Source organism: Cyprinus carpio, unplaced genomic scaffold (assembly GCF_018340385.1).
Source record: "Cyprinus carpio isolate SPL01 unplaced genomic scaffold, ASM1834038v1 S000006739, whole genome shotgun sequence".
Classification (NCBI taxonomy): Eukaryota; Metazoa; Chordata; class Actinopteri; order Cypriniformes; family Cyprinidae; genus Cyprinus; species Cyprinus carpio.
In genome coordinates, this window is record NW_024879338.1 from 28,133 (window position 1) to 42,316 (window position 14,184).

At 37.5% G+C, this 14,184-nt stretch overlaps 2 protein-coding genes across 2 annotated transcripts; both read right to left on the reverse strand.

Moving 5' to 3' along the window:
• Window positions 1-3,451: 3,451 nt before the first annotated feature.
• On the reverse strand, window positions 3,452-8,404 carry LOC109076451 (extracellular calcium-sensing receptor-like). The gene is made up of 6 exons (XM_042755641.1): window positions 8,129-8,404; window positions 7,491-7,782; window positions 6,429-7,256; window positions 6,116-6,343; window positions 5,606-5,729; window positions 3,452-4,365 (listed from the first exon to the last, which is right to left on the reverse strand). Exons 1-6 carry the CDS (start codon window positions 8,344-8,346, stop codon window positions 3,452-3,454), a joined length of 2,604 nt encoding a protein of 867 aa, XP_042611575.1. The 5' UTR covers window positions 8,347-8,404.
• A 1,527-nt stretch (window positions 8,405-9,931) lies between these two features.
• LOC109076452 (extracellular calcium-sensing receptor-like) lies at window positions 9,932-13,804 on the reverse strand. The gene is made up of 6 exons (XM_042755645.1): window positions 13,573-13,804; window positions 12,726-13,017; window positions 11,640-12,452; window positions 11,273-11,500; window positions 10,966-11,089; window positions 9,932-10,845 (listed from the first exon to the last, which is right to left on the reverse strand). Exons 1-6 carry the CDS (start codon window positions 13,791-13,793, stop codon window positions 9,932-9,934), a joined length of 2,592 nt encoding a protein of 863 aa, XP_042611579.1. The 5' UTR covers window positions 13,794-13,804.
• Between the last annotated feature and the right edge of the window lie 380 nt (window positions 13,805-14,184).

A 14,184-nucleotide genomic window follows, 5' to 3' on the forward strand; every position in this document is an offset into this window, starting at 1 on the left:
AAAAGGTTGCATTTTATGCATGCAACAGCTTGTCACTGACAGTAACTTATGAAAATGAACCATGGTTTTAGTAAAGTGAGTGACCATAGTTCAACTGTAGTATTTGTAGATTTGAATCGTGTAAAAAAAAACAAAAAACATATTTGAACCATGTGTAAACAAAAATATTACCAAAAAACGTTAAAATTAAGGCGTATTGAATGTTAAAATGTGTTTTAAACTTAACGTTAAGTGGTTATCATTACCCATTTTACTCTTAGTAGTTTAATAATTTTATAAATTTCATAATTTACAATTTTAGTTCAGAAGTATCCTATCGGTATCGATATTGACGATACTGCCTTGAAAAATATCGGTATCGTATCAAAAACAAAATAAGTGGTATGCGTGGAATGGTGCGCTGTGATTGGTTGAGTGGATATATTGCATTCTGAAGAGAAGGGAGACTGGTGTTTGCCGTGGTTTGGAAAGAAAGGGAGAAAACATGACAGAATAACTCAGCGGATATTGCATTTTGCGTAAAATTACAAATGTACTTTTCAATACCGAACAGATACAGTACTGATTTTGGCGGAAACTCAGTGGAAACTTTTTCAGGCTTCTGATTGGCCAACATGACTTTACAGTTGAGATTATATCGCCACCTGTTGGCTTGGCATGCTCTTGACTGCATCATGATGTGGGAAGATTTGCATAATGCCACCCAAATGTTCATGCAAAGAAAGAAGGCATAACTTTTATTCTTGCTGTTGCCGTCGCCGCCATGTTGTGGAGACGCCGTGTGTTTCATTGTGCAGTGCATCTTATGGAGGACTGTTTCCTGATCCTGGGAGAGTAGACTACAGTGCCGACTGTTCTGACTCACAGTCTGTAAGTATGTTTACATATTTTACGGATTTGCTGCTGACGATTCAAACACAAGTTTTGTGCAATGTAGAGTAGCGCTTGTTGTTTGTCGTTTCTCTGATCACAAATGCAGATATGGTTTTATGTTTACACAGCGCGATGCAACGCAACACGTAAAAAAACAGTATAAGTCATCGGTTCTCAATTCCAGTCCTCGTGCCCCCCTGCTCTTTACATTTTGTATGTCTCTCTTAACGCTTCAGACATTTGTTCTATTTAAACGTAAGTGCCCTGAGAAGTGGACATCACAGGATATTCCGCCATGATTCCAGTTCGAAGCGAACGTATATGTTCCATTCAAAGTGCATTAAAGTGTGTGAGACATGAATTTAAATTTTATTATTTACAGAGGTATATGATGTCACACTTGTCCATGTGTGAAGACGTTGCACAGCATAAATCCATGAATGAATGTTCCGAAGTGAAGTAAACCTCAACAGATTTTCCCTGCTCAGGGAGTAGGGAGCAATTAACACGGTGTAGGGACCATATCAGTCGGAACACAGTTCATGCATGGAGCTCACTTCTAATGATCTAATTATCTGAATCAGGTGTGTTAACACAGAGAGACATGCAAAATATGCAGAGCTGGGGGGCATGAGGTCTGGAATTGAGAACTGCTGGTATTGTCATTGTAATCTGTAATTGTGTCCCCACTGGATGCAACAAATACGTGTTTGTAATGGCTTTTAATGTTTTTGTCTCGGCGCTCCGGGACACACGGCATCACAGTATAGTAAGGGCCGTAACATTTCCGTCACATGCTTGAGGTATTCGACCAATCACAATGCACTGGATAGCTGGCCAATCAGAGCACACCTCGCTTTTCAAAACGATTATTTTTTGTAAAAATTGACGCGTTTCAAAAAGGCGGGGCATAGAGAAACAATAACGTACAGTATGTGGAAAAAAAGTAGTTTTTTTTTTTTTTGTAACTTAAACCACATAAACACATTTCATTATACCAATAACCCAAAATAATGTTCTTTTTAGCAACATCATATGACCCCTTTAAAAAAGGAAGAAGGAAAAACTCTGTTTATAAAAAAACACCTGTGTACGTGTGGACATGGCCTTAGTTAACACACCTGATTCAGATAACCAGCTCATTAGAAGAGAGCTACGTGCATGAACTGTGTTCCGATTGATATGATCCCTACACAGTGTCCATTGCTCCCTACTCCCTGAGCAGGGGAAATCCATTGTGTGAGGACTGGGATTGGGAAACGCTGGTCTAAAACATTTCTTTCCCATGCTAATGAGTTCTAGTAGTTGTGGATAATGAAAAAAAAAATATATGAAACCATTTCACTGCTTAAAGCTTGTTTTGGCAGTGATAGGTGGGTAGATTATTTGATGCTGTCTAGGAAGCTTTAGTATTTACACTACAAATGTGGTCACATGCGCTTTTGAATATCTACAAATATGGTTTGAGCAATCAGATCACAAAAAGTTGTGGGTCTAAATGTGGCCGAGGAAAAGCAAGACCACCACTGCAGAGCAAATGGGTGGATACAAATGTGTGGATTACATGTAGCTGAATGTAATTTGTGCCTAATAGAATATCCAGCCACATCCTAACCCTACCAAAGTCCTTATAAGACAAGTCATATCACTCGGTGACCATCCTCTCGGACATGCAAGTGCAACTCCTATCTCTTTGAATGGGGAAACATCAAATTCTCCAAAACTGTTCACTAAGCTTATGATTAAATTTCATATTTGAAATCACAAAAAAAAAAATCTGACAACAACTGTGTCATAAATGTTGTTACTTTTGCTCAAATAGTGTTATAAAAAGATTATTTTCAGGCTAGATAAGCCAGTGCGCATGAACAATCCTAATTGCACATCTCAGAACGCTGACTGTTTCCGGGACGCTTCTAACGGCAGCTGCAGTGTGCGCTGACTTTACTGATTAGTGATCGGCTCTTTCATTCAGAAGGCGGGGCTTTCTGTGATTGAGCTGCCATATTGAGCATTGTATTTTTTCCCAATTAAAACTATACAAGTGACACGTATTGGGTATTCTATAGTCTTTGACCCTACCCATAACTCAATCCCTCCACCCCATTAGATCCAGAGAGGTGGAGCTGGAAGTCGTGCTGAAAGAGGTGGGGGAAGTCGTGGAGCTGGAAGAGGTGGGGCAGTCATGGCCTAATAGTTAGAGATTCGGACGTGTATCCTAAAGGTCATGGGTTTGAGTCTCAGGTCTGGAAGGGATTGTTGGTGGGGGGAGTGAATTACCAGCGCTCTCTCCACTCTCAATACCATGACTGAGGTGAGTCCCTTGAGCAAGGCACGAAACCCTGCAGTGATTACAACTCAAGGTAATTGCCAGAAGGAATCTTCTTATTTATTTCTGACAAATACATAATGCTAAAGAATCAGCCATATACTGCTAAATAATCAGATATACAAAATGGGTAATAAATAGGCTTGTAAATATTTATACAAGCAGAATGAACTGATTGAAGACTAAAATATAATTATTAGAGATCACAGATTTATTTATTTTTCTTTGTGAAAATTTTATTTTTTCAAGCTATTTCTTTTGAGTGGCTCTTCCCATGATGGCTTTTTTAGTGTTTCTCTCTGGATGTAAAAGGATGATGTAGCACTTTGGGGCAAAAATGGCCAACAGTAATCCAAAACTAGAAGCTAAAATAGCAAAAATCTCCACAGCCACTGCATATTTCCCTGGTGAGCTCACATATGCTGGAACAAATGTAATCCACACAGCACAGAAGATCAACATACTGAATGTAATGAATTTAGCTTCATTAAAATGATCTGGAAGGTTTCTCGCCAGGAAGGCTAACAGGAAGCTTACTGCTGCCAGGAGGCCAATGTATCCCAGAAGCATAGAAAACCCAGCCACTGAACCAACAGCACATTCATATACTATTTTAGAGGTAATATACTGACTGTTTTTATAGGGTGTTGGGGATGCAGTAGTTAACCAGACTGTGCAAATCACAACCTGGAAGGCAGTTAGTGCCATGACTGTGCCTCTTTGTTGAACTGTTCCAAACCATTTCATTGCATTTTTACCTTCAGGCCGGGATGACTTAAACACGGCTATTACCACCATAGTCTTGACCAGGATGCTCGAGACGCACAGGACAAAGCTTATGCCAAATGCAGCATGTCTTAACTGACATGTCCATAACTGCGGCCGGCCAATGAACAGCAGCACACACAGAAAACACAGTTTGAGTGACAACAGAAGCAAGAAGCTAAGCTCTGAATTGTTGGCGCGTACTACAGGAGTGTTACGATGATGAGAGAAGATGAACATCACAAGAGCACAGAAGCATAAGCCAAGTAGGGAAGCAGTGGTCAGAGAGATGCCCAGAGGTTCCTCATAGGATAGAAACTCTACTTCTTTTGGAACACACTGATCTTTATTTGGATTGGACCAGAACTCAACTGGACACGGTGTGCACTCAATAGCATCTGTGATAAAACAAAGTTTAAGAGAAAATTCGGTAACACTTTATAATAACTTTCATTAACAAATCATTAACAAACATTATATAATGTTTAATGGATCATTAGTTGATATATATTCAAAGAGTTGGAAATGTTAGATAATATGCTTGTTAATGTTTGCTAATAAACTTATTAAACATTAGATAATGTTCAAACAATCATTATTTCTTGTAAGTTAGAATACTTACAAATGACATTAAACTTTCAGTTACATATGATCAAACACTTATTGAAAATCTACAAATGATTTTAACAGATGTTATAAAATGATTAAAAGCTTGTGTCAATGCACAACACATTAGCTGCTATTGAGGTGTGATACGGGTATGGTTAGGAACAGGTTTGGTGGTATGGGTAGGTTAAAGGGTCAACAGTGTACAGGGGTCAATTTGATTATTATAAGGGAACACGGTTCAATCTGTTTATATTATATTAATAATATAAATAGGAATAGCTGTCCTTTTTAATGACATACTAAAGAGTAGTATACTAATGTGAGTGTTGAGGCAATAGGAAACTTTTTTTGCACCAACATTACAATATGTTATGTCTTTAGCAAGCATTTAGCTAAACTTAACCAGCCACCCTTTACACAAACCTTGTTAGGTCCAAGGCCAATAAAGATACTTAATGATTAATAATCATTTATAAACATTTACAAATGATGAATAGTTTCAACTTTAGATTGGTTACTGCAAAAACATGAACAAATGATTAATAAATGATTAGTAAAGATGTGCGAAAAGGGCAAATTCAGGTCTTTCGGGACACTTTTTGCCATTGAGATGACTGTTCATAAAGGTATTAATGATTAGTAAACATTTATAAACATTTGCAAATGGGTACTGCAAAAACATGAACAAATAATTCATAGATTATTTGTTAAGATGTGTAAATAGAGGTCTACACAACAAACATAGACCAACAAATGAAGATTATATGAACTGAAAGTTTACTAACATTTGTAAGCATTTCAATTTACATTAAATAATCATATGATAATCATTAGGTAATGTTTAGTAAGTTCATTAGTAAACATTAACAAGAACATTATATCATATTTCTAGCTATGTGAATATATATTAACTAATGATCTGTTAAGCATTATATAATGTTTGTTAATGATTTATAAATGAAAGTTATTATAAATTGTTACCGAAAATTCTCTTTCAAGTTAAATAAAAAAATTGGAATAGATTTCTACCTGTTGTATTAGAAATCTCTCCATCTCCACATGGCAGGCAGTCAAAACAGCAGATAGGAAGGCCTTTTTTCCTGGCTCTTCTGGTGCCAGGGGGGCAGCTCTCACTGCACACAGAATGTGGGGGCTAAGGGGTACAACATCTGTTGTCATTCTTATTAGTAGTGTGTGGGTGTCCCAACAAGGATTGTAATACCAGTGATTTTTGACCTTGTGGTGACTTTGTTTTTTTTTTTGTTTTTTTGGGGTTCCCATGAGGAAAACAGCCTATAGGATTTTGTGAGGGGTATGTTTCAGGGTAGGGTTACGTTTAGGGTATAAAAAGTGCAGCTGTTTAGTATTAAAATAATTGTCTATTCCCCATGGAAACCAGTGTGTGTGTGTGTGTGTGTGTGTGTGTGTGTGTGTGTTTTAATTCAGTCCATACAAGACTTTATAATAGCAAAAGCAAGTATGAATATATGCTACAATATACCTGTAGTTTTGAAAGGATTAAATTAAAATATTATTTACTTTTTTGTTTTCAAAGTTCCAGAATATTGCATCCTCATCCAGTGTGAGCACCCTCCCTTCTGTAGCCCCTTCATTCACCACACCAACTGTGCTGACCCTTATCGCACCATCTGAATTTGGCTGCCAGTTCATCACATCATAGATGGCCAGAGCATCTCCATTATCATCAAATGACACACGATCCCCAAAACTTGTGGTGAAGTTCACTTTCTGTAGGTAATGGACTACCTGTACAGGTTACAGACAGGACAGGTGTAATATGTATTTCTATATTGTGAATAAACATGTAGATTTTTATTTTTATTTAATGTACCTGCCAGGGCTGAAGGTTGATTATATCAGCACAGCTGTTCCCACTGAATGGTCCTCTCCCCTCCTCGCACTGCATCAGGTCATGAAGTGCATGTGCCAGGGCATAAACTGCTTTATATGCATTATAAGAGGCCCTCAGCTCTGATACATCAGTGTATGGTGTGTCTGTGCTGCTCAGATCTTCTTGCCCTGTACACACCTTTCTTTCCCCCTCTACCTCTATCTTTCTTCCTCCATTCTCAAAATTGCACCCAAACATGTTCTCCCAGAATATTCTTACCATATTGTTTCTTGGATTGCTGTCAGGACGAAGGTAATACAGGAATTCACGAAGTCCCTGGATCTCTCCACGCCTGATAGCGATACCCAGTGTGCCCCCCAGAAAGGGCAGGAGACGCTGAGTGTGAAAGACCGGTGAGGTGGCCCAAGCTTCACTTGCAATCCACTGCCTGCCTGTTACATTTTGCAATGCCACCTCATCCATCAATGGTAACAAGTAGGCTTCTGTGGAGAACACCACCACCACTCTAGCTGTAGAGGCCTGAATTACTGCCAGTATATTGTGAATATCTCTACGGTTATTATCACGAGGTAGCATTTCAGAAAAGTCAACACAACCTCCAAATAGCTGCATATCTTGGTGGAATGACTGAGAGGCATGGATTCCGTAGTCGTCATCACTGTAGAGCAGACCAACCCAGGTCCATCCAAAATGCTTTAAGATCTGAACCATAGCCCGCACCTGAAAGGCATCACTAGGGATCGTTCTGAAGAAAGAGGGGTACTTTTTCCTGTCACTCAAACAGGAGCAGGTTGCAAAGTAGCTAACCTTATGGAAGAGACATATATGAGCAGCATTTTTTTTTCTTTTCTTATTTCTCTGTGCATTATGAGATCTTACACATGCAGTTGAGAAAGAAATATTATATGCAGTCTTTAAAGTTTAACATATTAAAATTTAATTTAAAATCAAACAATAACAAAAGTGTAACAGTACACATTTTACAGTTTATTTTATTGTTATTAATATTTTTAATCTTGAAAATGCTATATTCACACTTACCATAGGCAATTTAAACAGCCCCAGTACACTGGAGATTGCAATTGAGTGAGTAGATCCAGGATCCCCCACTACAGCAATCACTGGTGGTGGGCCGGCACAGTTTACATTGGAAAAGGACTCCTCTGTCCCACTAACCAGAGCTGTAGCAGCTCTGAATGCCACTCCCAACTTTACACAGTTGTCATAAAGGTAGTAACCAAGAGTGATGTTAGGAAGCAGGTTTGGATTCTTATTGATCTCATCTATTGCAAAGACCATAGTCTGAGCCTGCTGGAAACTTGCCATATCAAACCTGTAAAAATCAAGAAAATATATGATATAATAGTTTTTATTTATTTATTTTTTAAGAAATCCTCCTTAGGTCAATTATATACTCTTTATTGGTTTATATTTACAGAAGCTTTATTTACAGAATCTGATTTTGGTGCAGCTGTCTGCCAAAAAGCTGCTCTAAATGAAGCAACTATGTGAATAATAACTAAAAAAAAAAAAAAAAAAAAAAAAAAGAAAGAAAAAGAAAGAAAAGAAAATAAGGAAATTATTAATTACAAAACAGTCAAACAGCTTTTCTTTTCCCCCTTTAGTTTTCTTCATTTTATCTTTTATAGTTGTTATTGTCCAGCCTGTCCCAGACTCACTGCTCACAGTATGGAGGTTCTGGCTCTTTTCTGAAGCTCAGTTCTGGGAACACTGTGAGGAAATGAACTTCAAACAGGCCTCCAATTATAAGATCTCCATCCTGGAACATCCCGTTCAACTTGAAGTGTCCCTGGAGCTGACAGATGCCTGAACTAAGGACTGAAGCTGAGATACAGTTAAAGGACAGATATAAGCAGATTTTAAGAGTGATCCACATCTCTATCTATCTCCTTCTACACACATGAGGGCCAGCTAGATATTTATAATAAAGACTAAGTGGGTGTTGCTTAAAAAAAAAAAAAAAAAAAAAAAAAAAAAAAAAAAGTGGACCTCCCAGGAAATCAGGAGATACCTTTTATATTTACATTATAGTTTGATGGACGGCAACTTAAATATGCCTCTTGTTTTAGTCTTTGCTGTCATTGCATTACTGATGAGCTCAACTGTTGACTAATGATAAAAATAGTCTCAGTTCTTCCATTTTACATATCATATTGTAGATAGATCAGACACAATTAGACAGGTGTATTCCTACCTTTCTACATCTCCCTCTAGATGGCAGTACATTCCTAGATATTGAATTGAATTGAATTTGTGTTTGCCCAACAATGTTAATTATTTACAGAATATATATATATATATATATATATATATATATATATATATATATATTAACATTACATTTACATTTAGTCATTTAGCAGACGCTTTTATCCAAATAGACAAATTATATATATTATGTATGTATGTATGTATGTATTCTCCTCAGAAATTATTAGACAATAAAAATTAAAAAGAAATATTAATGAATTGCTAACAAGTAGATTTCAGTGAATAGCAGTATTAGTATCTTTGTAGTTATAACACAAATTTGGGACACACAGAAATTTCATAATAGGTGTATAGTTTAACAGAAACATCACATAGCAGTCACTATTTAATTCTAAGCTTACAGTTTCATTAGATGACCACTCGAGTCAGTAGATTTTAGATTATTCAGACTATGGGTGTTACATTGTTGGGCTCTGAGGGGATTTCCATCATTGTATGATGTAATGATCTCAATATTTTTGTAATTGACATTTGATTCTGTCGTGGTTTCCTGGAAAGCCTGTTATCATGTACACGTTGCCTTGATAAGAGTAATGTTTCTATTCATAGCCTGCTCTATTTGAATACAGAGTTGTCACTGTTAGTGTATGGTGCCAGGGTTTCTTTGGCCTAGTAGTTTCAGCTGAATCCAGCATTCAGTATTAATGATACATCTTAGGCTTTTATCAGCAATATTCTGACCTTTTGTTAGTGTCACCCTGGCCAACCAAAAGCAACTGCCACGTATACAGCATTTAGTTACATTTAAAGGGGCACTGGATGTTATGTACAATATTTTCATGGTGCATTTACTCTTTTGGTCTCCACCAAGAAAAACTAAAAGCTTAGAAGTCTTGTCATATGAATGAAAATCTATGCATGACTGTACATGTTTTAGTCTCATTTTATTATATTAGTTACTAGAGGATTCCTATCTCATAAATAAGCTTTTAGCTGGCCCTGGCTATTTCATATGATTCATATTATTTATCTATCTATTCATTCATCTATTTATGTATATATGTCAATGGAAATCAGTGAATTTATGAAATAATCTACAATCAATCTCAAAATTATTAATTTCTATATTTGAAAAATGAATGCAATAAATTTGCTTGTGCTTGTTTGTAATGTGTATTGTTTATTATGTTTATTCAAGTGAAACAAAGACACTATCAAATATGCACATCAAGTTTTCACAGCATGTACATCTATTTATTTTGTGTAGCTCTTCCCATTATGGCTTTTTTAGTGTTTCTTTCCGGGTGTAATATAATGATGTAGCACTTTGGGGCAAAAATGGCCACCAGTAGTCCAAAACTTGAAGCCAAGATAGCAAATATCTCCACAGCCACTGCATATTTTCCAGGTGAGCTCACATATGCTGGAACAAATGCAATCCACACAGCACAGAAGATCAACATGCTAAAAGTGATGAACTTTGCTTCATTAAAATTATCTGGAAGGTTTCTTGCCAGGAAGGCTAACAGGAAGCTTACTGCTGCTAAAAGTCCAATGTATCCCAGCAGCATAGAAAAACCAGCCACTGAGCCAATAGCACATTCATAGACTATAATAGACCTGATATATTGGCTGTTTTTATGAGGTGTTGGAGAGGCAGCTGATAACCAGATTGCACATATCACAACTTGGAGGGCTGTTAGGACCAGAACTGTGCATCTTTGTTGAGCTGCTCCAAACCATTTCATCGCACCTTTACCTTCTGGTCGAGATGACTTGAACACGGCTCTTACTACCATAGTCTTGACCAGAATGCTGGAAACGCACAGGACAAAACTTATGCCAAACACAGCATGTCTTAATTGACATGTCCACAACTGCGGCCGGCCAATGAACAGCAGCACACACAGAAAACAGAGTTTGAGTGACAACAACAGCAGGAAGCTGAGTTCTGAATTGTTTGAACGTACTACAGGACTTTTGCGGTAATGAGCAAAGATGACTATCACAAGAGCACAGAAGCAGGTGCCAAGCAGGGCCACAGTGGTCAGAGAGATGCCCAGAGGGTCCCCATAGGACAGAAACTCCACTTTTTTGGGGATGCAATGGTCTTTTACTGGGTTGGACCAGAAATCATTTGGACATGCTATGCACTCAGTCGCATCTGTGCATAAGACAGAATCAGAAAAAGATAAAAGGCTCAACAAAGTGAGTTAATGTTTGTAGTTCAATGTTATTGCTTTATTTTCAGAGCATAAAAAGGATATATTTTACTATTTCTCACCTGTTGTATTAGAAATCTCTCCATCTGCACATGGCAGGCAGTCAAAACAGCAGACAGGAAGGCCCTTCCTCGTAGCTCGCCTGGTGCCTGGGGGGCAGCTCTCACTGCACACAGACTGTTGGGGCTGAAAGAGACAACAACTGTTGTTATTCTGGCAAGCACTGATATGTCTCTATTGTGTTTGCATAATCTATTGGTCTTGGGAATACACTGCACTATTATTTATTTACACTTGATTATTGTTTTATTTTAAATATATACATAGTAATTTGCAAAAATATGGCATTTAAGATAAAATGATAAGTACTTTGTTTGTTTCAAAGTTCCAGTATATTGCTTCCTCATTGAGTGTCAGCACCTTTCCTGTTGCTGCCCCTTCATTTACCACACCAACTGTGCTGACACCTACTGATCCATCAGAGTTCGGCTGCCAGTTCAGCACATCATAGATGGCCAGAGCATCTCCATTCTTATCAAATGACACATGATCCCCAAAGCCTGTGGTGAAGTTCACTTTCTGTAGGTAGTGAACCAGCTGTACAATTTGTAGACAGGACAGTTGTTATATGTTTATCTGAAATTTGAATTAATACAGAGTACAGCATATTTTGCATTTCCACATTCAGCTCTTCTATATGCCTGGAGAGAATCTTCACTCTAACTGAGTGTCTTACCTGCCAGGGTTTCAGGTTGGTTTTATCAGCACAGCTGTTTCCACCAAATGGTCCACTACCTTCCTCACACTTCATTAGGCCATGCAGTGCATGTGCCAGGGCATAAACTGCCTTATAGACATTGTAAGAGGCCCTCAGCTCTGATACATCAGTGTATGGTGTGTCCGTGCTGCTCAAGTCCTCTTGCCCTGAACATATTTTTCCCCCCTCTCTGCCTTCAGTGTCAAAATTGCACCCAAACAAGTTCTCCCAGAAGATTCTCACCATACTGTTTTGTGAGTTGTTGTCAGGACCAATGCTTAGCAGAAAGTTCCCAAGCCCCTGAATTTCTCCTCGTCGGATGGCAATACCCAGTGTACCCCCTAAGACAGGCTTAAATCGTCGAGCAAGAAGCACAGGTGAGGTGGCCCAAGCCTCACTAGCAATCCATTGTCTGCCTGTGACATTTTTTAACAGCATCTCATCAACTACAGGCAACAAATAGCTTGAGGTAGAAAATACAACCACCACATTTGCTGTGGAGCCCTGAATGACTCCAACTATGCGTTGTATTTCCTTGTAGTTGTTATCATTGGGCAGTATCTCAGAGAAGGCCACACACCCTCCAAAGTGTTGCACATCCTGGTGGAACGATTGAGCAGCATTAATTCCATAATCATCATCACTGTAGAGCAGACCAACCCATGTCCATCCAAAATGCTTTAAAATCTGAATCATAGCCCGCACCTGGAAGGCATCACTGGGGATTGTTCGGAAGAAAGAGGGATACTTTTTCCTATCACTCAAACAGGAGCAGGTGGCATAGTAGCTAATCTAATTAGGAGAATGGAGAGCAGAGACAGAAAGATGCGAGAAATATTAACCTAATGTCATCTTTGCTAAAGCCATTGTGTTAACTTTATTTATTTATTGGCTTATTGGAAGAAATAAATAAATAATGATAATTCAACACAATTTTCAGCTATTATTACTAAACATGTGATTACAACACAGTATATATCCAAATATAATGCTATTAAAACAAATAATAATAAAAAGAGGTTGCAGAAACGATGGACTGATATATGGTTTACCAGTTTCTCTTACCATAGGCAGTCGAAACAGCCCCAGGATACTGGAAATTGCAATAGAATGAGTAGAACCTGGATCACCTATGATTCCAATCACTGGTGGTGGGCCTTTGCAGTTGAGGTCAGAGACGGTCTCCTCTGTCCCACTAACCAGAGCTGTAGCACCACGGAAAGCCACTCCAAGCCTTAAACAGTTGTCATAGATTTGGTAACCAAGCGTGATGTTAGGCAGCAGGTTGGGATTGTTATTAATCTCATTGATAGCAAAAACCATTGTTTGTGCCTGCTGGAAGCTTGTCATATAGAAGCTGGAGAAGACAATACAAATGAAATTAGATCTTTTTTTTTTTTTTAATTGAGATTTATACATCAGAATAGTAATGTATACATTCTGAAATCTGAATAAATAAGTTTTCCATTGATGTATGGTTTGTTAAAATAGGACAATATTTGGCTGAGATACAACTATGTAAAAATCTGGAATATAAGGGTAAAAAAAAAAAAAAAAAAAAAAAAAAAATTCTAAATATTGATAAAATCACCTTTTAATATTGTCCAAATTAAGTTCTTAGCAATGCATATTACTAATCCAAAAATTAAGTTTTGCTATATTTGCAGTAGGAAATTTACTAATATTTTCATGGAACACATACATTATACATGCATACATTATACAGACACATATATTACATATGCAGTGAATGATTTCAGTCCTGTAACCCATCATGTAATATATCAGTTGCTTATTCTAGATTATCATTGACATTTTGGTGCCTATGTCAACATAAAAAAAAAGCCTATTCTACTTTCCAGTTATTGCCAGTTATATTAGGTTTTCTTCAGTGTGTATGGTCCTGACTCACAGCTCACAGTGTGGTAGTTTTGGTTCCGTTCTAAAGCTCAGCTCTGCAAATGCTTTGAGGTACTGAACTTCAAAGAGACCACCAATAAGAAAGTCTCCATCCTGATACATTCCATTCAGCTCGAAGTGTCCTTGTAGCTTACAGGTACCTAAACTGGTCATCAAAACTACAGAGATATAATTACAAGACAGGAGCAAACAACTATGCAGAATTAACCACATCCCTCTCTCTTTTTCTGTTTATGTCACTCTTCACTCAGCTCACTCATTCATTATAAAGATTGTATGTGACACATTTTTATAGAGCAGGTGGTGCCACTGGCCTCTCTGGAAACGAGGACGTCATCTTTGTCATTCTGGGGACCTCCAACTCCACCAAGTATGACATTATTGATTTAACATTATATATAGTTAATATTTTGTTTTATAATGATTAATTAATAACATCATACTTTTTATTAGTTTGTATATTATCTTAAGGCCTCATACAACATGTGCTGTATTTAGAGATCTTACTGTAGAAAATGAGAGATGAGATGTTTTTTTTTTGTTTGTTTGTAATAAAGATGTCATTTACGACACCAATTACACTTTTTTTTCAATGCACATACAT

Bases quoted from the DNA above. Each gene is read 5' to 3' on its own strand.
- LOC109076452 (XM_042755645.1), bottom strand. From the start codon at position 13,793: ATGTGGTTAATTCTGCATAGTTGTTTGCTCCTGTCTTGTAATTATATC. The intron at 13,018-13,572 runs GTGAGTCAGGAC...TGTCTTCTCCAG, and splicing joins AAACTACCACACTGTGAGCT to CTTCTATATGACAAGCTTCC. The intron at 10,846-10,965 runs GTGAGAAATAGT...TCTTATGCACAG, and splicing joins AGAGATTTCTAATACAACAG to ATGCGACTGAGTGCATAGCA.
- LOC109076451 (XM_042755641.1), bottom strand. From the start codon at position 8,346: ATGTGGATCACTCTTAAAATCTGCTTATATCTGTCCTTTAACTGTATC. The intron at 7,783-8,128 runs GTGAGTCTGGGA...TGATTTTTACAG, and splicing joins GAACCTCCATACTGTGAGCA to GTTTGATATGGCAAGTTTCC. The intron at 6,344-6,428 runs GTACATTAAATA...TAACCTGTACAG, and splicing joins TCAACCTTCAGCCCTGGCAG to GTAGTCCATTACCTACAGAA.